Here is a 26,738-nt window from a genome sequence, read left to right as displayed (position 1 = left end):
TATTTAAGGTTCAGGCTCAAAAATTCAGATCACCCCTCATACATTATAGCGTGTTTTCTTTTTGTTTCTCTATGAAATGCTTATTGACCTATCTTTGAACCTGTATTGTGCTACTGGCACCAATGCTTGCACAAAAGGGAATAATACAGAAACCAGCTGTGTAATACAGTTGTGAAATGAACAAAAACACACAGGCTCACTCATGCTAGCTTAACGTTAACTCATTGATCTTGGGAATACGGGTGTATCATTAGACTGTTTGTTGGACTAGCATCATGTCTAGGGTTGTTTCATGCCTTGTACTTGAGTGTAGCTGAGAATATGTTTCAATCTCCATAAAATGTATAACCTTTTTAATAACATTGCTCTGATTCAAATAGGTCTTTAAAAATAGCCAAATACAGTACTGATAAACTAGATACAGGCAGAAATGCCACTATACTACCAATTGAGTTACTGATTTTTTTCAATAAATAAAAAACATTTTCCTCTTTTTATCTTTGTCACAAAGTAAAAATATGTACACTAGATGGCAGTAATGCACAAAACTACCTTTAAAAAGGGTCAAACACACTGTTTCATATAAAGGTCTGGAAAATAATAAAAACATAGCACACTACCAAAAACAGAAAATATCAAAAGTATGTTAAAATGTGTGTTAGACAATTAGTGTTAATGCAAAAAGAATAGCATATCATACAGATGCAACAAGTGTGTTCTTTGAAATGATTAAAGGCTGTGTATTACCTGGACAGAGCAGTGCCACCTTCTGAATGGTCTTCAGAGCATTATTAGACTGGCTCTTACCAGAGTGAACACCTGCTGCTAGCTGATTCACTCCACTATACAAGAGTGCTTTCTAAAATGAAAATGAAGAATACAAAACATTTAAGAAGTATAATTAAATTCTATAATTATTAAAAGGGACCACACACAAAGTTATATTCAAAATGTTTCAGATTGTACATATTATATGATTAAAAAAATAAATCTTTTTCTGTTCATGAACTTGGTACAGTATTTCAATCGGTCTTTACTTTACCATCACAGCCACTTAGTAAATCACATAAGAACAACACTGTAAGCAAAAAAGTGTATTAAGATTATTGAAATACATTTTAAACAAGTTAAATAGCCTGTAAACAGCCTGCAAATGTCCAGACCAAAAAAAAAAAAAATAATAATACTATTTAGGAAGGGCAACACAGTCAATCCCAGTATCAGTATGGTAAGCATAGTTAGAAAACAAAGTAAGAATGAGCAACACCATTTTAATAATTAAGGATGAAAAGATGAGTAATGTTAGGTGTGTTTGTACAAAGGCAAAAAACACCTACTGCAATAGCCATGTCTGTATACATATACACATACATACAGTACTGTGCAAAAGTTTTAGGCAGGTGTGAAAAAATGCTGTAAACAAAGAATGCTTTCAGAAATATAAATAATGATTGTTATTGTTAATTTAATTTTTTAAGTTTGTCTTCAAATTTATACAGTTGAAATGCAATGAATAACCTAAAATGGTGAAAAGGTAAGCAATAAATTGCCAGAGGTTAAAATTTAAAGTTTAGGTTAGCAAAAACTGAAAAAAAGGAAATTTCAGAACATTACAAATGGGTCTTTTTTAGAGAAACAACTAATAGGTTTGAACCGACTGAGGTTCTGCAGCAATTAAATTTAATTAAGCTTTGCAAGTTCAAGCAAATAATTTGCACACGTCCCAACTTTTGTTGATTACATAAAAATTCTCTGTCTGTCTTAAAGCGGAGTTGGAACAGACTGTTATTATGCCCTCTAAAGTACTGCTTGGACAATATTACACTGTAGTGAGTTGTAAATTCTACTGAAAATGGCAAGTAAACGGAAAACAAATGAAATGAGACACAGCATTATTACACTTAAAATTGTAGGCCTTTCATTTAGATAAACTGCAAAAGTGTCAGTGAATATGGTGTCCTATGCAATCCAAAGGCAATTGGAAACTGTAAGAAACTCTAATAGAAAGAGATCTGGCAGACCCAAAGTCACAACCCAATCAGAAGTCTCAGTTTCTACTGTGAAGAGGAGACTTTGTGCTGCAGGTTTGACAGGGGAGTGGCAGTAAGAAAGCTATTCCTTAACACTAGAATTACCAGAGTCTACGAAAAAACTTGCAGATCCGGCCCACCTTAAAACAGTTCTCACCTCTCTTTTGTCTTCTAAATGTGCCGATTAAGACGAGCAGCAAGCAGTCGGAAATTCCATCCCCCACCGCCGCAGAACGTTCGCTAAGTTTTCCCAGCTCATGCCTTGTTTGATTATCTGGGAGTGACTGAAGTGCTGGAGTTTTAGAGTGAAAATAATAGATCGCTATTTGGAACACACGCATTTCATGTGTGTTCCGTTTCTACAGTAATCTGTGTTAACACATTTTTAAAACAGAAACGTTTTTCATATTTTAGTAGTAAATGACAAAATGTAGGCATAAACTATATAATGTATGAAGCCTGAAGTCCAAAGATCAAGTAAACACTTTCACAAAAGATTCAAGGAATAGACAACAGCTTCATTGGCATAGCGGTAAGATTTGCTGACTTGTAATCAAGAGTCCCCGGTTCGATCCCCACTCACTTCTATATTTGCCGTTTTCAGCAGTGAGCTGCTCCTTTTGTTAATATTATACAGTATACACATACATTTGGTTTGCGTCTGTAACACACATTTTTCATTTGAAATGGAATAACTGGAGATGTGAGTGGTGTTTTGAGACAATGGAACTGGACATTCTCTCATCTAGAGGGATTAAAGCTGACACACAAACGCTGGCAAATCTGCCTTCTTCGTATCTCACCGTCACTTGATTTTTTTTTATTCAGTTTTATTCAGTGTTCATGCTCATGCTGAATTAGTGTGCACCTTATGGTGTACGATGTCAAAAAAAAAAAACACAGACGTAGGTATATATCCATCCAGTTTCCAACCTGCTGAATCCGTATATGAGTGCTTTAGATGTTTGTCCCACATATACAGCTGGGCATGCACTGCATGGTATACTGTATGCTGCGGTTTGTGTCAGTGTTGCAGATTTCTTGCTTTTGGCATTAAAAAGGACTGTCCATAGACTGATTCCCGGTTTATGCGCTACTTTAATGCCTGATCTGGAGAGGATGTGTGCTGTGGTTTTTGATATGCCACGGTGATAAGGAAGGCTGTACCAGGTAGAATAGGAAATCAGGTTGGTGCCAATTGTTTGCTGAGGTCTGGAGCATCCTCCTGTGTAAGCATTATTTGATAAATGCTTTGGAGTAACCATTTGATGTAAGCAGATGGAACAAATAACATCTTTCATTCTGTTTAGTTTCCTTTGTATTAGTGTGTGTATATCCTTTTGAACAATGTCTTAACACAACTTCGATTATGTGATAAGGGGTAATTGCCTCTTAAAATGGAGATGTCCAGGAAGTTGATGCATCTGTCCACTTCTCTTTCTTTGATGACCTGAATTGCAGGGAATACAGAGTTGGAATGGCTGTGTAATTAATTTGGTTGGTTGCTTTTTCATCCCAGGTGAATATATATATATATATATATATATATATATATATATATATATATATATATATATATATATACAGTATATTCCTATTTACTTGTTTGGCAGGTGCTCTTCACAAAGGACCTCTAGTTGAGCGCAATGAAGCAATTACACCTTGCTGCAGGACATAGGATGGTCGGTTGTTAGTTATGTGTGGCAATGACCCAAATATTAACATACAAGGGAGGTATGACATTAGATGTGTATTTATTTATTTAATTTGCTAATAATTATATTTTGTATTTATACAATATGGTAGTAATGACACTTTACTTGTTCATGACCTTCCCTTACTCTACCAGAATGCAGGTGTAGGTCTTATTAGATGCAAATAATCTAGCATCTGCCTCTGCCCCATCCTGCGCAGCATCTTCCATGAACATCAGTTATAGCAGCTCACTTCTGATCTTCAAAATCGAAGCAAGCAAGTGGCATGTTTTTCATGTCCGCAAAAGTAAAAAACTAAAAGCAACTTATGTAGAAATGTGAAAGACAGTTTGGTGACACTTTATACTATACTGCTTAAATGTGTACTCAGCATTTCCTTGTGCATTGGTAACAACCTCACAGCTGCATTATCTAAAGATTATGATGATTCAATATTTCTTTGAGACTGCAATTTATTGTCTAAGTGCCATAATGATTCATTGTCTATCTTGTTTTTACTCAGTGAGTCATTCAGTGTGACAGTGGAGAGCACTGAAATGAACTTTCAAGTTATTTTAGTTTAAGACCTCAGGACAGACTTTAAATCTCCATTGCATGTCTCGAAAAATTTTATATTTAAGAAATCAGAATTACAATTAGTCACAAACCTTCCAGATTCAACTAATAACAATAACATCTGAATATTTTCATCACTTGAGTTGAAATCTGCTCTCTGTGAAAAAAATTTAATCAACATGATATTGTAAAAGGTATATAAAATACTGTATGTACACTACTAATACAGTAGACACCCGCGAAAATGCAGTTCAAGGTTCACGGCCTCAGTCGTTCACGGATTTTTCCTTAGAACCTAACTAATAATTGTTAGCAGAAACCGCAAATATCCTCCACAATCTTCTATTGCTTTTTTCGTGGCAATACTGCACTGTAGAGAGAACAGGAAGCAACCATAGAGGAAAATGCGGCTTGGGATGGTGAAAGTAGCCAATCCGAGAGCGTTGTACTCTACTAGAATCTGAAACTGCAACTCCCAGCAGTTCCTGCAGTGGCTCTGATTGGTCTTCTGCTGAGGGTGCAGGGGCTGTTGGGGTCAAAGGATGTCAGCACAGCTTTTAAAAAGGGGACTGGTGACCAAAAGAAAAGAAAAGTTTTTGTAATTTGTGTTTCAGGAACTACTGGTAGGGCTATCTTTACATTCCCATTCAATGTGCGGATCTCTGGACTATTTTCAACATTACATTTCATCCGCTGCCATTTTTCATGGACTTTACTGTGTGTGTTTTGTTTGTGCTTTGTTGAACGTATTTAATGCCTTATAATTGCCGTAAGGGGAACAGGAGTGGTATCGTTGGATTCTCTAGGTCCCCTATAAATGGTATCCCCTACACACTCTCTGGGAAGTAATTCACACCAAACTAGATGTTTGAATTTGGTAGGTGAGCATTTGGCAAGGGCTTAAATGTATTGAGAAATCAAGGTCAAGGCATGGAGAAGTAGTGTTAGCAGAAGGTAAACCAGGAGTAATGGTATAATACTCTGGTTATGAGAAGGATTTAGGAGTTGTATATGGAGTCATCGCTATCAACTGTCAGACAGTGTTCAGAAGCTCTTAAGAAGGCAAACAGAATAACAGGTTATATATAACAAAGTGTAGAGTACAAGTCAAAGGAAGTTAAGCGTTATAACAAACTGGTTAGACCTCATCTAGAGTACTGTGTGCAGTTTTGGTCTCCAGGCTATAAAAAGGACATAGCAGCACTAGAAAAAGTTGAGAAGAGTGCCTAGGCTGATTCCGGGGCTATGAAAACGAGTTATGAGGAAAGCCTTTTCAATTTAAGCAAAAGGAGTTTAAGAGGAGAGATGATTAAAGTTTTTCAAAAGTTTAAAGGGAATTAGTATGGTGGATCAAGACTGTTACTTTAAAAAGAGTTCATCGAGAAAATGAGAAAACAGTTGTAAACGCGTTAAAGGTAAATTTCGCATAAACATTAGGTTTTCCTCGACACAGAGACACATATACACAAGTTATAAGTTATCACGGAGTGGGAAAGATTGGATGTAAAGGACTTTCAAAACTAGACTTCATGTTATTTTGGAAAAATTAAGAAAATAGAACTGGTGAGCTTTGTTGGACTGGCCTGTTCTTATTAGGAGTGTTCTAATGCTGCTGGTTCAACCATTCAGAATACACAGGAGCCATGGAAATTTATGTAGATCCAGTGATCAAAAGGTTCTTGTTATTTTACTCTTTTTATACTTTATGCTCTCTGTGTTCTACCTTTTTATAAACATCTTCCTATTTTTATACTTTTGGCCTTTTTGGATAGTCTTTGTATATGGGACTATATACATGGGTGGCCCTTACAGTCCACATTTTTAAACATTTTTCTTCGCAATGAAATCACATGGGTTTCTACAGATATAAGGCAATTAAAGTCACTCACTTTTACAAGTAGCTACAGCATATGATAATACCATGTAAATATAAAACTATACTTTACAATCTAATTACCATTTGTTTCCTAGCATAGAGTTCACTTATTAGTTGGTTCTATCATTATAATAATCAGGTGCTTCGCAAACAAGAAAACGTTTGAAAGTTATAAATGTAAAAATGTACTACTTGAGAAGGCAGGTGAAGGACACCATTACTCATGAAATAATAGGCTATGGGCAAAGTTGGTAGTCTTAATTGTGTTTTTCGGGCAACTCTGCTTCAGGGTCAAGAACCACCATCCAGCATTGCCCTGTGATATTAACATTCGCTATCAAAAAGCAGCTTAACTCTCCAGATGCCACTGAAGCCAGTGAGAAGCTCCTCTGCAAAGATCTGCAAAATGCGCAGAATGAAGTATCAACAGATTAACAGTTTAACCTATAAAGTGTCAGGCCTCTCACATATAATTAAATTGCATTAAAAGATACCAAAATCACACTTAATCTTCTCCAGTTAATTAATATATCTGTGTATTGATCAAATATAAAGTAAACAACAATAACACAACAACTACCTCAGGATAAAAATGGAATGACAGTCCAAAGGCTTACCTTCCCATGAGTCAAACTGAAATGGCAGGCCACACTTCCAGCAACTATGCCTCCCTGAAATAAAAGTCAAAATGCTTAAGACAGTTTACTTGATTACAATATATGTTACACTTTAAATTAAAAAATACAGTGCCTATAAAACATATTCACAACCTTGAAAGTTTACAAATTTTACTATTACACACCAGTGAAACACAATGTTTTTTTATATGGATCAACAGAAGAAGACTCTTTACTTCAAAGTGACAGTTCTCTAAAAGTGGCCTAACTTAATTACAAATATAAAACACAAAATAATTGATCACATAAGCATTCAGTCAGTATTCAGTAGATGCACTTTTGTCAGACATTGCAGTCTTAGGACTGTGTGGATCAAGTCATTTTTGTATATAATATTTTGGTAATAGTTCTTTGAATAAATTTGTCTTCATATAATTATTGAATCAATCCATATATAATATGACTACAAGTACAATGAACAGGATTTACAATAAAAAAATTCTATGAAATGCCTACTCAAATATGGATGTAATGTGACAAATAAGTAATACATAGTGTGTTTGTTATTCTGTTCTAACTCAAGATGTGATTTTGTATCAAAGTAAGCAAAGTAAGCTAATGATTTATAAGTACAGAATAAAACAGTGACAAGTTTGTACAAAAATAAAATAAATAAAAAAAATAAAAAAAACGTTAGTCAACATATAGTATGGGGCAAGGTCCCTGGACATCTGTCACACTGGAATGCCATTGCGGACATGTTGGACCAGGACACTGACAGGCTGACACAGAAAGTCTTAAATCACACGTGTTTATTTACAACCCTTACCCCCAAGACAACACACAGTGCATAATCACCAAGCACAGTCTCTTATGACGCCTCTCTCTGCTTCTTCAGCCACCTCCAACTCCTCACTGGTCAGCTCCGTCCTTCTTCCACCTGACTCCGGCTACCTGATTGGAGTGAGGCAGCCCCTTTTATTCAATCCCTGGATGTGTCGCAGGTGGCCCCTGATTAACATCTGGCAGTACTTCCAGATGTGTCGGAAGTGCTGGAAGGGAATTCAGTCCTCCTTCCGGCAGCACTCCCAAGAGTGGCAGAAGTGCTGCATACTCCCGACCAGGGGCTGTCCAGGCGCCCCCTGGTGGTGGCCACAGTGTAGCATAGGGTTAGATCCTCCATCTTTGTAGCCCCCGTGCAACCCAGGGCTGCTGCCCCCTTGTGGTCCAGGGAAAACACTACTCTTCTTCCGGCACTCCTGTAGTTTCGGCATCCCTGTGGGGCAAGGTCCCTGGACATCTGTCACTATATAAATTTTGATTCCGTGTTTGGAATTACATCGTGACAATGCAACGTATAACTGCCCATGAGTGAATATTGTTTCTTTCTCTCTATACGAACTGTGTCTGACAATAGCATTCACACAAATGAGAAATGATTGAACCGTGTGCGTGGTTGTAAATGGTTTAGATGGGGCCAGGACTTTTCCAAATCTCTTTGCATAAAGTCTTGTCTCGTGGGGCTTGAATTTTTCTTTCATGGGATTTCGCTTTCATCAAACAACCAATCTTTTAATTCTCACGGATGCACCTCTTCATTGCGAAGAAACACTAATTTTCCCTGATGGCAACACGAATTAGACGATCTACAAGTCTCTGACTTAAAGTTTAACACTAGAATTACCAGAGTCTACGAAAAAACTCATAGATCCGGCCCACCTTAAAACCGTTCTCACCTCTCTTTTGTCTTCTAAATGTGCCGATTAAGACAAGCAGCAAAAAGCCGGCTATTCCATCCCCCACCATCGCAAAACGTTCACTAAGTTTTCTCAGCTCAAGCCTTGTTTGATTATCTGGGAGTGACTGAACTGGAGTTTTAGAGTGGAAATAATAGATCGTTATTTGGAACACACGCATTTCATGTGTGTTCCGTTTCTACAGTAATCTGTGTAAACACATTGATAAAACAGAAAATTTTTCATATTTTAGTAATAAATGTTACAAAATGTAGGCATAAACTATAGAATGTGTGAAGCCTGACGGCCAAACATCAAATAAACACTTTCACAAAAGGTTCAAGGATTTCACAACACCTTCCGTGGCGTAACGCTGAGATTTGCTGACTCAGAGCACGGCAGCCCTGCTGCGCCGTAGAGACCAGGGTTTGATTCCCTGCTTTGTAGCCTCAAACGAACATAAAATTTATAAACTGGTATGCACTGTAAATTGTTAAGTTTAAAATGTCTATCGCGGTTATTTCTGTTGATTAATTCATGCTTTTTTACTTAGAGTCAGAACAGGAGCTTATTCAGCTTCTGATCTTACTCTAAGTAACAGCGCCAGTATAAATCACACCCAATCTAATGCTGTTCGTTTTCAAATAATATTGCATTACTTCGACAATGTTTTCTGATTGGTACTATTCGCGTCATAAAATGATTTCTTCAAAACGTCACATATATTTGTTTTGAGATAATGAATAGAGCTGCAAATTACAGGTGCTTGTTCAGTGTAATAGGAACCATAGCACAGAGAGGTGTGTTCACTGCAACAAGTACACGTTGTAAATGTAGGAAGGGCGCTCCTTGGGTGAGCTATAGCGCGTCTTTATGTGAAAACAGCAGTGTCAGATGGGGAGTGTCTGATGATTGCATGTAGCGCTGAAGTTACTGCTGTTTACTATGCTTTCCTCTGCATGTCCTAGAGTACAAAAGAAACAGCATACAGCAACTTGTGGGGACTGGCAAGATTGGGGGAAAAAAACATGCGGTCGTATGTATCGTGATACACTGCACCTTTATGTGAAAACAGCAGTGTCAGATGGGGTAGGGAAGGATCCTGAACGTGACTGAGAAAATGGAAAGTGAATAAAAAAAACCAAAAACAAACCTAACCTTTACAAATATCATGAATTATACCGGCTGTTACAGACTGAAATCAAATGTATCTTTTTATTCTAAAATAGTAAAAATAAGAGCAGTTCACTTCTCAAAAGGGAGTCGTGCAGGATCAAACTCGTGACCTTTTGATTCCCAGTCAGCAACTGATACTGTTGCGCCACGGGGCTGTTGTAGTAAATGAGTGTCAATGTCGCACACTAAGGCGGCTTTTTTTTTCTGCAGTTATATTTTTGAATAAAAGTGCACTTGTTCTGTTATATTTGTACCTTTCGTTTAAGTGTTTCTTTGATATTTGGACTTCAAGTTTCATGCATTATATAGTTTATGCCTACATTTTGTCATTTACTACTAGAATATGTAAAAACGTTTCTGTTTTAAAAATATGTTTACACAGATTACTGTAGAAACGGAACACACATGAAATGCGTGTGTTCCAAATAACGACATATTATTTCCACTCTAAAACTCCACTTCACTCCCAGATAATCAATCAAGGCATGAGCTGGGAGAAGTTCGTGCACGTTCTAAGTCGGTGGGGGGATGGAATAGTCGGCTGTTTGCAGCTTGTCTTTATCTGCACATTTAGAAGACAAAAGACGATGGCGGAGAGGTGTGAACAGATTTAAGGTGGGACAGATCTACAAGTTTTTTTCTAGGCTCTGGTAATTCTAGTGTTAAATCCAAACAATATATTCGATCTCTTTTCACTGTTCCGTTATATCACTGAGTAATGATTTCCATTAGTTTGCGCTAACGTGATCTTTACTATTATGTTTTTGAGACTTTCAAATTTTTGTACTTCCATTATCTCTAACCTGCTCTGCATGTGTATCACGCCAACGTTTTTGAATTCTTTACAATGTTCTACTTTGTCAATTTCCGGCCCCGGGTGTGGTTAAATCTCTTGGCACAAAGTCTCATCTTGCAGGACATGAAAGTGTCTCTTTTTAAAAGATCACGTCTCATCGGAGGATAAAAAGCCTCATCTCCCAAGATTTTTTTTATTATAATAGAGAGATTTCCTATGTGCAGTGTTTAACAAGAAAACAACAAGAATGACTAGCATTACCAGGAAAATAGAGCAATATAATACAAAAATAGTGTAAATGCTGCAGGCTGTTGTTGCTTTTTAAGCTTAAATAACTTGGAAGGTATGCTCCTCTAATGTTATACTAAATATAAATAAGCAAATGTGAATTTGTGCAGTACCCCTAGAGGTTCCAGCAACAATCTTGAGTTAAGTGATGTGTTAATGTTAACTGTTAAATTGAAGCAGAAGAACCAGAAGTAGACCAGCTCCTTTAAAAAAATGGGTGCCAGATGAAATCACTCAAAAGAAATGCAACCAACTATATCTAAAATATTATAAGTCACCTTAGATAAAACTGTGAGCCAAAAAAGTAAATATAACAGCAATTAAAAGCTTCAGTTCCTTCAGTCTTTCCTTATTTCATACCTTTTACCTGTAATCAGCCTAATCATTCTTCTCAGCAATTATTCTATCACAATGTCTTTTTTTGTTATATGGAGACCAAAGCGGAACACAATACTCAAGGTGAGGCCTGCTAGTACATTATGAAAGCTTAAGCATAAACTATTTTTAATTTGTACTCTGTACATCATGTTATATAACTTCTAACACTGCCTGCATGTAGATATTGATGAGTCCACTATGAATCCTATAACAGGTCCTTCTCATAAGATGTTCATTCAAGTTTCAAACCTCCCATGTGTATGTAAATCTAACCTTTTTAATTTCTATGTATAATACCTTACATTTATTTATATTACATTTCATCTGTCCAAACCTGAATTCTGTTCAGGCCCATCTGTACTTGTTCCTCTCATTCTAAATTATCTGCCATTTCACCTAGATTAGTATTATTTGCAAACTTAAACAGCTTGCTTTTATATTTTAATCCAGATCATTTATGCATATTAAAACGAGCTATGACTCCTGCACCACTCCCTAAAGAATATCACTTTTAACACTAGAATTACCAGAGATTACGAAAAAACTCGTAGATCCGTCCCACCTTAAATCGCTTCTTAAATCCGTTCGCAGCTCTCCGCCATCGTCTTTTGTCTTCTAAATGTGCAGATAAAGACAAGCTGCAAACAGCCGACTATTCCATCCCCCCACCGACTTAGAACGTGCACGAACTTATCCCAGCTCATGCCTTGATTGATTATCTGGGAGTGAACTGGAGTTTTAGAGTGGAAATAATAGATCGTTATTTGGAACACACGCATTTCATGTGTGTTCTGTATCTACAGTAATCTGTGTAAACACATTTTTAAAACAGAAATGTTTTTCATATTCTAGTAGTAAATGACAAAATGTTGGCATAAACTATATAATGTATGAAACCTGAAGTCCAAATATCAAAGAAACACTTTCACGAAAGGTACAAATATAACAGAACAAGTGCACTTTTATTCAAAAATAAAAAAAAGCCGCCTTAGTGTGCGACATTGACACTCATTTACTACGACGGCCCCGTGGCGCAACAGTATCAGTTGCTGACTGGGAATCAAAAGGTCACGAGTTTGAACCTGCAAGACTCTCTTTTGAGAAGTGAACTGCTCTTATTTTTACTATTTTAGAATAAAAAGATACATTTGATTTCAGTCTGTAACAGCCGGTGTAATTTATGATAGTTGTAAAGGTTAGCTTTGTTTTTGTTTTTTTTATTCACTTTTCATTCTCATAGTCGCGTTCAGGATCCTTCCCTACCCCATCTGACACTGCTGTTTTCACATTAAGACGCGCTATAGCTCTACAGTGTATCACGATACATACGACCGCGTGTTTGTTTTCCCCCCCAATCTTGCCAGTCCCCACATGTTGCTGTATGCTGTTTCTTTTGTACTCCAGGACATGCAGAGGAAAGCATAGTAAAGAGCAGTAACTTCAGCACTATATGCAATCATCAGTCACTCCTCATCGGACACTGCTGTTTTCACATAAAGACGCGCTATAGCTCACCCAAGGAGCGCCCTTCCTACATTTACGACGTGTACTTGTTGCAGTGTACACACCTCTCTGTGCTATGGTTCCTATTACCCTGAACAAGCACCTGTAATTTGCAGCTCTCTTCATAATCTCAAAACAAATATATGTGACGTTTTGAAGAAATCATTTTATGACGCGAATAGTACCAATCAGAAAACATCGTCGAAGTAATGCGATATTATTTGAAAACAAACAGTGTCAGATTGGGTGTGATTTATACTGGCGCTGTTACTTAGAGTCAGATCAGAAGCTGAATAAGCTGAATAAGCTCCTGTTCTGACTCTAAATAAAAAAGCATGAATTAATCAACAGCAATAACCGCGATCAACATTTTAAACTTAACGATTTACAGTGCATACCAATTTATAAATTTTATGTCCATTTGAGGTTACAAAGAAAAAAAAAACACTTCCTCCCCAGCGGGGAATCAATCTCGGGTCTCTACGGCATGGCAGGGCTGCCATGCTCTGAGTCAGAAAATCTCAGCGTTACGCCACGGAAGGTGTTGTTACATCCTTGAACCTTTTGTTAAAGTGTTTATTTGATGTTTGGCCGTCAGGCTTCACACATTCTATAGTTTATACCTACATTTTGTAACATTTATTACTAAAATATGAAAAAGTTTCTGTTTTAACAATGTGTTTACACAGATTACTGTAGAAATGGAACACACATAAAATGTGTGTGTTCCAAATAACGATCTATTATTTCCACTCTAAAACTCCAGTTCAGTCACTCCCAGATAATCAAACAAGGCATGAGCTGGGAAAACTTAGTGAACATTTTGCGATGGATGGGGGATGGAATAGACGGCTTTTTGCTGCTCGTCTTAATCGGCACATTTAGAAGACAAAAGAGAGGTGAGAACGGTTTTAAGGTGGGCCAGATCTACGAGTTTTTTCGTAGACTCTGGTAATTCTAGTGTTAAAAACTTCCTAATTCTGAAAAAGTTCACAATAACCCTTTGTTACTGGGGTTTGCGCCAAGTTTGATGCCTTAAAAGCTTTCTGAAATTCAAGACAAATTATATAATTTACACTTCTCTGATGATACATGTTTTTTGATTCCTGTAAAATATTACTGAAATATGACCTAATTATTTAAACATGTAGTGACTCTTTACTAGTACTCCTGCACTTGCCACATGATGGATAGTCTTGTCTTTATTAATTGCCACTAAACGGGTCAATTGCTGGGCTAGTAGCAGTCAGGAGGAGAATGGATCATATACAGCATACTTTGAGGTGGGCATGTGAGTATGTGCCAACCCCAGCTGGTAGACAGGATTCAAGACTCTTTCATTAAACCAACAGAAGAACTATTTTTCCAGTTTTATTGTTCCTTTTGTACTTCGTGCTCTTCTTTTATTCATCTCACCTTTAAAAATTCTGTATAATAAGGATACCCTTTTTGGTCATTTTGCCTCATTACTGTTACTACCCAAAAATCTCCTCCTATCACAACACATTAATATTACTAATTTAAAAAGTTACAATAAATAAATATATATACATATATAAGATATACTCTATATATAAATGCTTACTTTGGAATTTTTGGGGTAGTACTGAGGAACCACTCTAGATAGTAGAGACCACAACATAGGATCACCTGGGTGACTATAAGGGAAAAAGGGAAAAAAAAAAATAAAAATAAAAAAAAAGTAGCTGTTAGGCATGTTATACCAAAGAGTTAATTTTTTTGTAACATAATGCTATGAAAAGACATGTTTATTAAATTTACCTACTCCATCTACATGTACTTAGTGTCAGGTGGTCTATAAAGATACAATATAAATGATAAAATGACAAATATTTTGATACATACATACCTGTGAACAGCTTTAGCTAATTGTTTCTGTACACCTGCATTGTTGCCTTGGAGAGCAAAAATGGCACACAAGAGCAGACATCGATCATAAACTGCATCTTTTTGGTTAACACGTTTGTTAATCTCATTAAGGGCAGCTGTCGCAAGTGTAGCATCTCTGTTGACTAGTCCCAAGGCACAAAGTGACAGAAGACTTTCAATTGCAGGCTCTTTTAACATGGAACTAAAATATACAAACATGTCATGTTTACTTTTTCTTTTGCAATATCTAAATTAATCATTCATACTAAAACTTAAATAATTCTCTTAAAAATATTTAATATTATTTAATAAAAATGAAACCTAAATCTAATACAAGTGAAAATGAAGACTCTTAGTAAAGGAAGTCACATTCTAAAAGAATGACAGACATGAAGAGTGACTCAATGATATTTTCAGCTTATTGGCAGTGAGTCAACACTCCTGTGTATGTTATTCAGTAAATTCCCCAATTCCTCTATACATACAGCAAATAACATATGCTCTGGGTCAAGCATATAAAATATTTATTAAATACATTTTTCCTATTGCTCTGTTATGGGTGTTTAGAAGGTTTTCACATAAAGGAATAATAATACAAGTACTGTGTATTAATAGTTTAGTTGTGCACCAGTACAAATACTTTTATCATTTAATTTCAAGTGTTTTACTTTACCATTTTCTAGCTTCAGCATTATATTAAATGCTACACCATTTCTAGTGACTGTTTCCCAAAAGGCACTGTGTGCCATGTTACAGATGCTTTGCTTTAAAACACTTGCATTCAGTTCAGGATCCAAAATTACACATTCATCCCACACACAACTTGTGTTTATGCTCTTAGTATTTTAGGTCTTCAGGTTCAAATCTTGTGGCATTTCACTTCTCAACATTGTGAAGGGTTTAGTGTCTTGATTTAGCTACCAACACATATTTTAGATTTTGACTCCTGGAAATTCTTATGGTGACTTTTCTTATGGTTTAGCTGTTTGTTTATTTTGGCAGCACCCTCACTGAGTTTGAGAAAACAACTCTCATTTCAGTTTTACAAATTTTTGACTCTGTTAAAACTGTTCTCGTTGTGGCTTATAATTTTTGCCAGCAGGCAATTCCGGGAGGTCAGCTAGACTTAAAAAAGCATGTGGACTCTTTCTGTGCAGAGGTCCAGCAGATCCCTTTTGGATACTGATAACTGGCACAAGAAAAACTGCCTATACAATTTTGAGACTTGTAACAAGAAACATACATATTAACAACATAATTGACAGGCGTAGGAAATTTTTATGTATTAATTTACCTCTAAAACCAAGACCTGAATGTCTTTTTCTTTTCATGGAGGCATGAATTAAAGATACTGAATAATGAAATAGTTAAGACGCTACATAATGGAAAGCAGCAAAAACTAGCATCTTCATTCTATGGTCTGTATTGCAGCTTGCTTAATTTTTAGTGCCTATTCAAAACAGTTTTATTAGGCGAGTACAAAGTGTTCTTGGCAAATTAAGTATTGAAGCTATGTATTTAGTGCCTTTGAGTTAAATAAACAAAAGATTGTTTACAATTTACAAGACATTTCATACTTCTTGATGGAAAAATAAAGTGTGAAGAATCTGCACAGATACACGGGAAACAGAAAAGATGTTCTCACTGAGCCAGGAGCTGTGACACAATGGAACAGGTTAGTTACTCACACTCACTGGCCCAATGTGTGTCTCAAGATTGGAAACCTGTTAGCACAATGCTCTATTGTGCCTCCATAATGTTTGTGACAAAGACGCATTTTTCCATGATTTTCCCCTCTGCTCCACAGTTAAAAACGACAAATTAAACAATTCAGATGTGATTGAAATGCATACTGCAGATTTTAATTTAAGGTACCCAGGCTTGCTTCTACCTACAGATTACCCTTGCAGTCTACAAATTTACACAATATCAACAAATGCTCTGAACAATTATTTACAGGTTTATACTGTAGCTACTTAGTGGTGGCTATGGTATTATGGTCATTTTCCAAGATAAGATTCGTAAGGCTTATACAAACCATTTAAAAAGCAGTGTTTTAGCACCATCCACCTTTTTTTGCTTGTGTTCAAGTAAGGCCAAGGATACAAGTATATATGCTTTCTCCTTTTCTGTTTTTGCCAGCATCAAGGCTTTTTCATACACTGGTTTAAAAGAAAACAATATACATGAAAATTTAAAACGGAGTTATATGAATTGTCTCTAAAGCAGAAAAATGCAATTTTTTTAAAAATTGAGAAATAACAATAACGTTTTTCTCTGAGTAGTAGTATACTTGGAGAACTAATATAAGTAGTGTGTATACATTGTGTTAGTAAGTCCTGCTATAAACTAGCATCCTTCTAGGCCTGGTTCCTGCCTTATTCCCGATTCTGGTGGTACCTAGGACCTTGAACTGGTTTAAGTGGGTTCAGTAATGGAAGACTAGGAATAAGATTAGATTTACTGCATGCTAGAAAAAGAAAAACATATAACCAATTAGTGTTTATATCCATAAAGTTACACTTGTGAAAAATAAGCAATATTATTGTAAATCTGGAATGAAAAACTATGTTTCCCTTTAATAAAGGGCACTGTTAAATTGATTGGCTCAGTATTTTAAGACAGTAATATTTAAAAGAGCACCTAGGTGACAATGGGCAGAGTGATGGCTCTGAGGCTAGGGATCTGCGCTGGCAATCAGTTGCAAAAGATTGCCAGTTCAAATCCCGTAAATGCCAGAAGTGATTCCACTCCGTTGGGCCCTTGAGCAAGGCCCTTAACCTGCAATTGTTCACTCTGGGTATGACATTAACCTGCATCCAACCCTGCATGCAAGTCTTCCAATTTGTAGGGAAAACTGGGGGGTTGGTGGCAGGATTGGCAGTCTAGCCACTGTAAGAAACTAGTGTGGTGCTGAGGGTTCACCTGTAGTACAGCTGTGCTCGGGTCCTAATTTGTGATCCTGAGGTGGTTAGTCATGTGGCGGGTGCGGCAACACGCTGTATCAGTGCATGCTCCCAATCTCTCTCCCTCTCTCTCTCTCTCTCCAAGTGAAAATGTTGCAGACTTAACATGAAACACTCTTCTGCACTGCATATTTAAATCACTTCATTGCAAATCTTTATAAAATGCATTGAAACTATTAGAAGATAAAATTATTACTAATTGAGGTTCTTGAAATGAAAAATAGCACCCAACTACCCATTGTAAAATCAGAGATTACAGTTATAAACTATACTGGTATTTTTCAGCTGTCTTTTATACAGATTTTTTTGTGAATGTACATAACACATACCAGGGACTATTTTCATTTTACCTGTGATACTCTCCTGCAAAAGTCCACTCTTGAAATAAGCAAGTGCTAAACCAGTGATGTCATCTAGGTCACTGAGTTGGGTTGATGTATAAGCCTGAATAGCCTGATTATAATGACCAATGGTACTGAAGAAAGGTCAAAGAAAAAAAAGCAGATTAAAGGTTATGTTTAGGATACCTTAGTGTCTTTTAAATAAAGTAAATTTTAATACTGGCATGACAAATATCTGAAGAATAAAGATCAACTACCATTAATAATTTCCTTTTATACAAATACATTTTATACAAACAAATGACAGTAGTTTAATATGTGACATCATCTATAAAACTGCTGTACTTATGAACTGAAATGCTTTGATTCAGACCGTGCCTTCTAATGTGATTAATTTTTAACTGCTGTTATTCAAAACAGCATCAATCTTCTATTAGCTTCAGTTCTTTCTTGACAGGTCTAAAAATTATACTTGCTTTTGTAAATTAGACATAGTTAAGTACACTAAGCAGAGTAAATATCTAGCAGTGTGTCTGAGTTGTTCTTACCTGAGACTTCTGCCATAATTTCTAAGGGCAAATATTAACTTCTCTGTTTCTCCTGTGGTCTGTAGTATCTGAAAAGCACTACAGGAAAAAAGGTAACTATTTTAACAGTTTTGCAGATTAAAGCATTTTAGCATCTAATAAATATGAGATACTGCTGTCACTTCAAGCATAAGACAACAGAAGTTTCAGACTTAAATGTACTGTACATCGAGCTTTCAATGTCAATTACTTCAAGGAAAAAAAAAAGCAAATCTAAATGGTAACTATTATATCATTTTAATGCTTTTCCCTCATTTGCTATTTTATAATTTCAGAGATTACAACGCTCTTCCACTTCATTCAAATGTACAATAAAGTACAAGCATTGTAAATAAGGTAAAAAATAACTACGTGTCACTGTTATATTATTTTAAATGATTAATTGCTAAAATAACAGTATAATGTTAATTTCTCTATAACAATACCCCTACCTTTGGTAAGCTTTTACTGCCTGCTGTTTCAAATTTAGATGTTCGTTGAGGTATCCAAGCATGGTAAATGCAGCGGCATCAATCTGAATTCTTTCTGCAAACATAAAATTTAGTTATTTTACTGTGAAATTACTAACCGATGTTTATAACGTATATCATCAGTTCTTCCTTATTATAGTTCAGCCAAAAATTCATGTTAATGCATATTTGTATATAGTTTTTTTTTCTAATTTTTCCATCAAAGGGTTTAAAGGCTCCATCCCATAAAAAAATGATAAATGCTATTTATCACATTTAATGCTACTTTATCCATTATTTGATACATTTATATATATATATTTTTATTTATTTTTTGTTGCAAAAAGATATAAAAATGTCAACCAAAAAAAACTATAGCTTTAAATAAAAATCTTTCAATCATGTAAAGGAATAAAAGGAGATGGGAACATATAAGGTAAATTATACTTATAGTCAAGAAACTGTTCAGAGTAGGATTCCTTTGATGCTCCTTGATAATAAAATGCTCCTGATATTTCAGATGATGATAGTTTTTGGGTGTACCTAAGACTTTACTTTCAACATGTCACTGTGGCTGAAATATCTTTAAGCTTGGACAAGTGGAACACTAAAATATGCTTTAGCTAAAAAGAAAACCACAGCAAATTGTAACTGGCTTACTGAATAAGAAATACATGGTAAAATTCAATGTACTGTACTTTCAGCATTCAGACTGCCAGGATTTCTATACTAGACAAAGCTTGTTCACACAGTCCATTCTGACAGAAAACCACACTGGAATAAATATGAATATACTGTACACCAATGATGCTAGTCTATGTTCTTTTCACATTAACATTTACAACCAAAGTTACAACCCACCATTATCAATCTGCATAGTGTTACTGCCATGAGGGGCTATCGTGAGTTTGTAATTGGAAAGTTTATTCTTTCTTTTACATGGTATATTTTTTTATTACTGCTTACTTTAATGAGTCTCTTTATCATTACAATGTATTTTGCAGCCAGTCAGGTCTGAGATTCTGACAGCCAATATCCATCCTGGGTGACTATAATTATTCCAGTTTAGCATTGAACGCAATTCTGACCTACTGGTGAAATGTCCTACAAGAGTGAAAAACCCTTCACCACTGCTGCAGCACTATCTCACATGATTAACATACTATTTGACAGGCCCCTTGTGCAATCAGAAATATATGTGAAAATTTGCCACTTTCACAGCCAATGATTAAAATTGGCAAAAACAGAAATATGACTATGTATACATTGACTAAAAAGGCTTTGTAGAGACTATAGGATGACCTGGACTAAACACGTCGGATGCGTTCAGAGAAGCCTGTGCTGGATTAGATGGAAATAAGAACAGAATTACTGTACATCTTATATCTGTCTCTTTATAGAATGATGCATTCTAATAAAAATAATTATTAAATACACTAATGATAATCAACTGTTTTAAAGAACTAAAAAAGTTACATTCAGTTATAGAGTCAGTGGTGACAAGGTTGGATTGAAACAAAGTAAAATATAATTTATTAATGACAGCAAAGGATGCTAAATGAAAATATAAAAGCAAGTTTGAAAAGTATTGTTTTAGCCCAAACAGTTCCTTTGTCTGGAAATGTGATTACTTATTACAATACTGATTACTATATATTTCATCTGATTTAGAGTTCTCTACTCAGTCAACTGAATAGTTTTTACCTGCATGTATGACAAACTCTACTTATGGCCCTGAATCATGTGACTTCCTCTTACACTCTAATTCTTCACCCACCATCTATTATACTAGGCATGATGTCGGTTTCCAAAGCAAGCCTGAAAACTCACTTAATGGTAAAATCAGTAGATTTTAGGTGGCACCTCACTCCCCATTCAGTTCCCAGTAATAAACAGATTTCATGACTGAACTGCTGAAATCATTACATTTATTGGTAGTACTATTTCTGTCTGAGCTGGGATGAAAGCATACAATTGCCTATCATAAAAGGGCTCAACAGTGTATATTTTTTCTCTTACAAATGAAAAAGTCTAGCCTGTTAGTGCTGATCCTGGTATGAGTGTGTGTTTTAATAAAGGGAAGTCACTGAAAGCATCCTGACTTCTTTCATAGACATCAAGGACTAATTTAACACTAGAATTACCAGAGTCTACGAAAAAACTCGAAGATCCGGCCCACCTTAAAACCATGCTTACCTCTCTTTTGTCTTCTAAATGTGCCGATTAAGACAAGCAGCCGGCTATTCCATCCCCCACTGTCCAAGAACGTTCTCTAAGTTTTCCCAGCTCATGCCTTTTTTGATTATCTGGGAGTGACTGAACTGCTGGAGTTTTAGAGTGGAAATAATAGATCGTTATTTGGAACGCACGCATTTCATGTGTGTTCCATTTCTACAGTAACCTGTGTAAACACATTGTTAAAACAGAAACTTTTTCATATTTTAGTAATAAATGTTACAAAATGTAGGCATAAACTATAGAATGTGTGAAGCCTGAAATCCAAACATCAAATAAACACTTTCACAAAAGGTTCAAGGATGATACAACACCTTCCGTGGCCTAACACTAAGATTTGCTGACTCAGACAGCAGCAGCCCTGCCATGCCTCAGAGACCCGAGTTTGTTTCCCTGCTGGGGAGAAAGTGTTTTTTTTCTTCTTTGTAACCTCAAACGGACATAAAATTTATAAATTGGTATGCACTGTAAATCGTTAAGTTTAAAATATCGATCACGGTTATTTCTGTTGATTAATTCATGCTTTTTTACTTAGAGTCAGAACAGGAGCTTATTCAGCTTCTGATCTGACTCTAAGTAACAGCGCCAGTATAAATTCACACCCGATCTGACGCTGTTCGTTTTCAAATAATATTGCATTACTTCGACGATGTTTTCTGATTGCTACTATTCGTGTCATAAAATGGTTTCTTCAAAACGTCACATATATTTGTCTCTTTCTTTTTTTAAAATGTGAGTTGATCACCGCCAGCATGTTGTAGCACACAGTAACTGGCTACCTGCATGTTCTTGCGCGCACTGAATAAGACAGCGCTATATGCAATCATCAGATTCAAATGTTAACAGTTAATAGTTCACACACACGCATGGATCGTCTTTCCTACATTTACAACATGTGTACCTGTTACAATGTATACACTTCTCTCTATGCTGTGGTTTCTATTACACACCTGAAAGAAAGACAATATATGTGAAAACATCATCGCACTAAATGCAATATTATTTGAAAACGAAAACGTCAGATCGGGTGTGAATTTATGCTGGAACTGGAAATTCTCTGATGTGGAATCAGTTCTGTATGGTTGTGGGCGTGGGTGTGAGTGGTGGACATAACTGGGAATTACTGTGAATGTGCGTGGTGTTTTGAGATAATGAATAGACAAACTGGTGAGGAAGGCAAGCTCTATTGTTGGCATGGAGCTGGACAGTTTAACATCTGTGGCAGAGCGAAGGGCGCTCAGCAGGCTCCTATCAATTATGGAGAATCCACTGCATCCACTTAATAGTATCATCTCCAGACAGAAGAGCAGCTTCAGCGACAGACTGCTGTCACTGTCCTGCTCCACTGACAGATTGAGGAGATCGTTTCTCCCCCAAACTATGCGACTCTTTAATTCCACCCAGAGGGGTAAACGTTAACATTCAACATTATACATAGTTATTGTCTGTTTTTCTGTTTTTCACCTGCATTGTTATCATTCTTTAATTTAATATTATTTATTGTATCAGTATGCTGCTGCTGAAGAATGTGAACTTCCCATTGGGATTAATAAAGTATCTATCTATCTATCTATCTATCTATCTATCTATCTATCTATCTATCTATCTAGAGCTGCAAATTACAGGTGCTTGCTCAGTGTAATAGGAACCATAGCACAGAGAGGTGTGTACACTGCAACAATTACACATGTCGTAAATGTAGGAAGGGCGGTCCTTGGGTGTGTGGGAACTGTTAACATGTGAATGTGATGATTTTATATAGCACGGAACGGAAATCAGCAGTTCTTAGCATTGCACCACACAAGCTGTCATATCAACCACCTACTGTTTCTTTTTTCTTCGGTTACAGTCTTGAATAAAAGTGCACTTGTTTTTGTTATACTTTTACATCAACATATGTTCCTGTGTTTGAGCGACATGGGTATGCTCAAAAAATAAATGTGTAATGCCATGAAAAGTGCACGCAGACACTTTAGTATGTATCATGATACACTGCAGAGCTATAGCGCGTCTTTATGTGAAAACAGCAGTGTCAGATGGGGTAGGGAAGGATCCTGAACGCGACTAAGAGAATGAAAAGTGAATAAAAAAAAAACAAAACAAAGCTAACCTTTACAAGTATCATCAATTACACCAGCTGTTAAAGACTGAAATCAAATGTATCTTTATATTCTAAAATTGTAAAAATAAGAGCAGTTCACTTCTCAAAAGGGAGTTGTGCAGGATTGAACTCGTGACCTTTTGATTCCCAGTCAGCAACTGATAATGTTGCGCCACGGCGGCAGTCATAGTAAGTGAGTGTCAATGTTGCACACTAAGGCGGCTTTTTTTTTTCTGCAATTATATTTTTGAATAAAAGCGCACTTGTTCTGTTATATTTGTACCTTTTGTGAAAGTGTTTCTTTGATATTTGGACTTCAGCTTCATACATTATGTAGTTTATGCCTACATTTTGTCATTTACTACTATAAACATTTCTGTTTTAAAAATATGTTTACACAGATTACTGTAGAAACGCAACGCACATGAAATGCATGTGTTCCAAATAACAATCTATTATTTCCACTCTAAAACTCCACTTCATTCCCAGATAATCAATCAAGGCATGAGCTGGGAGAAGTTCGTGCACGTTCTAAGTCATTGGGGGGATGGAATAGCCGGCTGCTTGCAGCTTGTCTTTATCTGCACATTTAGAAGACAAAAGACGATGGCGGAGAGGTGCGAACGGATTTAAGAAGCGATTTAAGGTGGGGCGGATCTAGAGTTTTTTCGTAGGCTCTGGTAATTCTAGTGTTAAGAAGACATTAAGGCTGAAACCTCAAAAAGGGAAGAAGAACCAAGTGGGAAACCACTCTCTGCAAGGAGGAAGAATGCCAAGCAGATGGAAAAGAGGAACAGAGTGTGAAATAGATCATGTATTACATAAAAAAATCAGCCATATTTATAGCTTGTTAAGGTAGTCAGCACATGTTTTTTTAAAGTCCAAGCAGAGAATGAAGGCTTTGGTTGCTTAGTACTGGAAGTGAACTTATCTAAATAAACTGCAATCTACAAAAGTTACCAGAGCACATCTGAAATGAAATTTCAATTCCTTACCTGTGTATTTTGTCAAAGCAACTTGTGCTGAAGAAATAGCATTCATTTGCACAATATTGTAGAGGTACAGCTCAGAGTTCCTATTACTTTTATCCAAAAGCGTTGAACAAACCCAGTGAGCATATCCCTTCACTCCTTCAGTCTGTTTAGAACAAAGAATATGAAACAGGAGAATATGTCATCAATATACAGTTTAAGAAAATAATTTAAATTCAGAATAAGAAAGAAAATGTACATAGGCAGGTTTTTAAGGTAAAACTAATTAAGGTAGCGAACAAATTTTACAAATACTAATACAAATAACTTGTATGCTGGCTTTTAGATATAAAGAAACACATATTTAATGTACAAATAAGACATTTTTAATGTTAAGTTTTATGTAATAGTTTTTAGTACATACATACGCCATTACAGTTGAGACATCTGAGCTGTCACTGCATCAAACAAGTTTCAGGCAAAAAATACACAAATTCTAATTTCTGAAAGTATTTTACTTAATGTAAGAAAAACATTCAAATCCATACTGTATTTATAAATTATAAATGAAATGGAAACTGGAAAGTTTATTGACTATATTTTATATGTGTGTGTGTGTTTGTGTGTACATTGTCAGGCTCAGTGTTGCTGGCTCCAACTGGGACAGAATATGGCTGAGGAGGTAGTGCAGATGGTGGCCGCCAACTTTTTGGTCCATGCCCTCCTGGAATACCCGGTACAAGCCATACAGGGACAACCTTGGGTGGATATGGAGGTGCTGGTAGAGATAATAGAGCATCACTGAACCACCAGCCAGACCACAAAGAATGACGCCACTCCCGCCATGAAAACCGAGATGACACAGAGAAACGCTAAGACACCTCCTGTTTTGCAATCACGTCTAACCCTTTTGTGATCTACTGGCATGACCAGAATGAATTGACACCCTGTCCAAGCCCTCTACAAAACCGTTACTATGTGTCAGAACAATATGACGACAAATGGGACAGTGTGACCTGTATTCATGATGAGGCCAGGAGTTACGCAATCGCAGTGTGCTGGCTAGTGGCAGAAGAGCAGCTCAGATGGATGTGTGTGGTGAGGATTCCAAATACCTCCATATGCTGTGATCCTGGGGAGAGCTTGGACCCACAGAAAACCCGACAGGGAGCCTCTGTGCCCAAGTACCTGGAGGAGACTCATAGCCATGCAAGGTAAAGTGGCGTCCATGAAGCCACTACAACAGAGCTATTCTTCAACTAAGATCCTGCGGGTTCACAGGGTGTTGCCACTGTCCCATTTGCCTCCCTGCAGTTCTGGTTTTGTTACCTGTCCACATCATTTAAACATAAGCAATGGAATGACAATGTGGTCACAGTCGTTGATAGACAACCTACCAGCAGGTCCATGCCATCCACACCCCACATTGTCCTTGAACATGATCTGCTGTACCAAGAGGTGGAAAGCCAGGGCAAAGTCCGAAGCTATCTCCTTGTCCCACAGCCCTACCTCTAAGAGGTATGTTACTTGTCCTACACTCACTTACTGGTGGTGCATTTGGGCGCTGAAAAAAACACTGGTGTGCATAATGGAATGCTTTTATTGACCTGGCATGTATGAGGAAATGTACCGCTTTTGCAGATCCTGCCCAAAATGCCAACTGACCCAGATGCCCTGGCGATATCACACTCCTTTTGTTCCCTTGCCCAACTCTGACATTCCTTTCAAATGGCTTCATATGGATATCGTCGGGCCTCTTGAACCCTCCGCTAGTGGACACAAATCTTCATCCTGGTGGACTATGCCACCTGGTGCCCAGATGCCATACTCTTCTGGGTAGCAAATTCAAAGACCATCACCTAGGAACTGGTAGGGATCTTCACATGTCAGCATCCCCAAGGAGATCCTCATGGACCAGGGGACGCCCTTCAAATTGTGGACCTTGTGGGAGTCACCAGGCTGCTCTGCATCTGCTACCTCAAAACATCCATTCACCATCCCCATGTGGGCAGCCTGACTGAGAACTTTAACCAGATAACTCAAACAGATATTGAGAAAGGTGGTGCAGACAGACAGGAAGGACTGGGACCAAATTCTGCCTCTTGTTTGCCTTCTGGGAGGTGCTGCAGGCCTCATATGGGCTTTCCCCTTTTGAGCTGCTGTACGGGAAACAGAACTGGGGACTACTTGACTTTGTCTGGGAGGGCTGGGAAGAGGAAGCCAGGAAGGAAGTCTCTGGGTCATGCTATTATTTCACGCCACTTTGCCCCATGGTGCGAGAGCATCTTCAGCATGCCCAGCGCTCGCAGGCCTAGCTGTACAATCGAGGCTCTTTTCTCCAGGGGACAGGGTCATGGTACTAGTCCCCAAATCACACTCCAAACTCCTTGGCCAGTGCCAGGGGCCATACCAGGTCCACGAACGAAAGGGGCTGGTGAATTACCTGGTCAACCAGCCCAACCATAGCTCAATAAAACAAATCTACCACATCAACTTTCTGAGGCCCTGGGATGACTGTGACTCTAGTG

General features: G+C 37.1%; 1 protein-coding gene across 1 annotated transcript in view; it reads right to left on the bottom strand.

Annotated features, from left to right (window-relative positions):
- skic3 (SKI3 subunit of superkiller complex) overlaps positions 1 to 26,738 on the bottom strand; it is a 228,287-nt gene that overhangs the window by 35,857 nt on the left and 165,692 nt on the right. Inside the window, exons 26-34 of the mRNA XM_028804761.2 lie at positions 24,235 to 24,376; positions 18,886 to 18,979; positions 18,416 to 18,493; positions 17,877 to 18,001; positions 16,599 to 16,722; positions 14,541 to 14,762; positions 14,256 to 14,328; positions 6,794 to 6,847; positions 748 to 859 (exon numbers count right to left, since the gene is read on the bottom strand). Coding sequence (XP_028660594.2) covers positions 748 to 859; positions 6,794 to 6,847; positions 14,256 to 14,328; positions 14,541 to 14,762; positions 16,599 to 16,722; positions 17,877 to 18,001; positions 18,416 to 18,493; positions 18,886 to 18,979; positions 24,235 to 24,376 — 1,024 coding nt within the window. The remainder of the gene's footprint in view (positions 1 to 747; positions 860 to 6,793; positions 6,848 to 14,255; positions 14,329 to 14,540; positions 14,763 to 16,598; positions 16,723 to 17,876; positions 18,002 to 18,415; positions 18,494 to 18,885; positions 18,980 to 24,234; positions 24,377 to 26,738) is intronic.

Source organism: Erpetoichthys calabaricus, chromosome 7 (assembly GCF_900747795.2).
Source record: "Erpetoichthys calabaricus chromosome 7, fErpCal1.3, whole genome shotgun sequence".
Taxonomy (NCBI): domain Eukaryota; kingdom Metazoa; phylum Chordata; class Cladistia; order Polypteriformes; family Polypteridae; genus Erpetoichthys; species Erpetoichthys calabaricus.
Note: the sequence above shows the minus strand (reverse complement) of the source record. Positions and strands in the feature narration are given on the sequence as shown.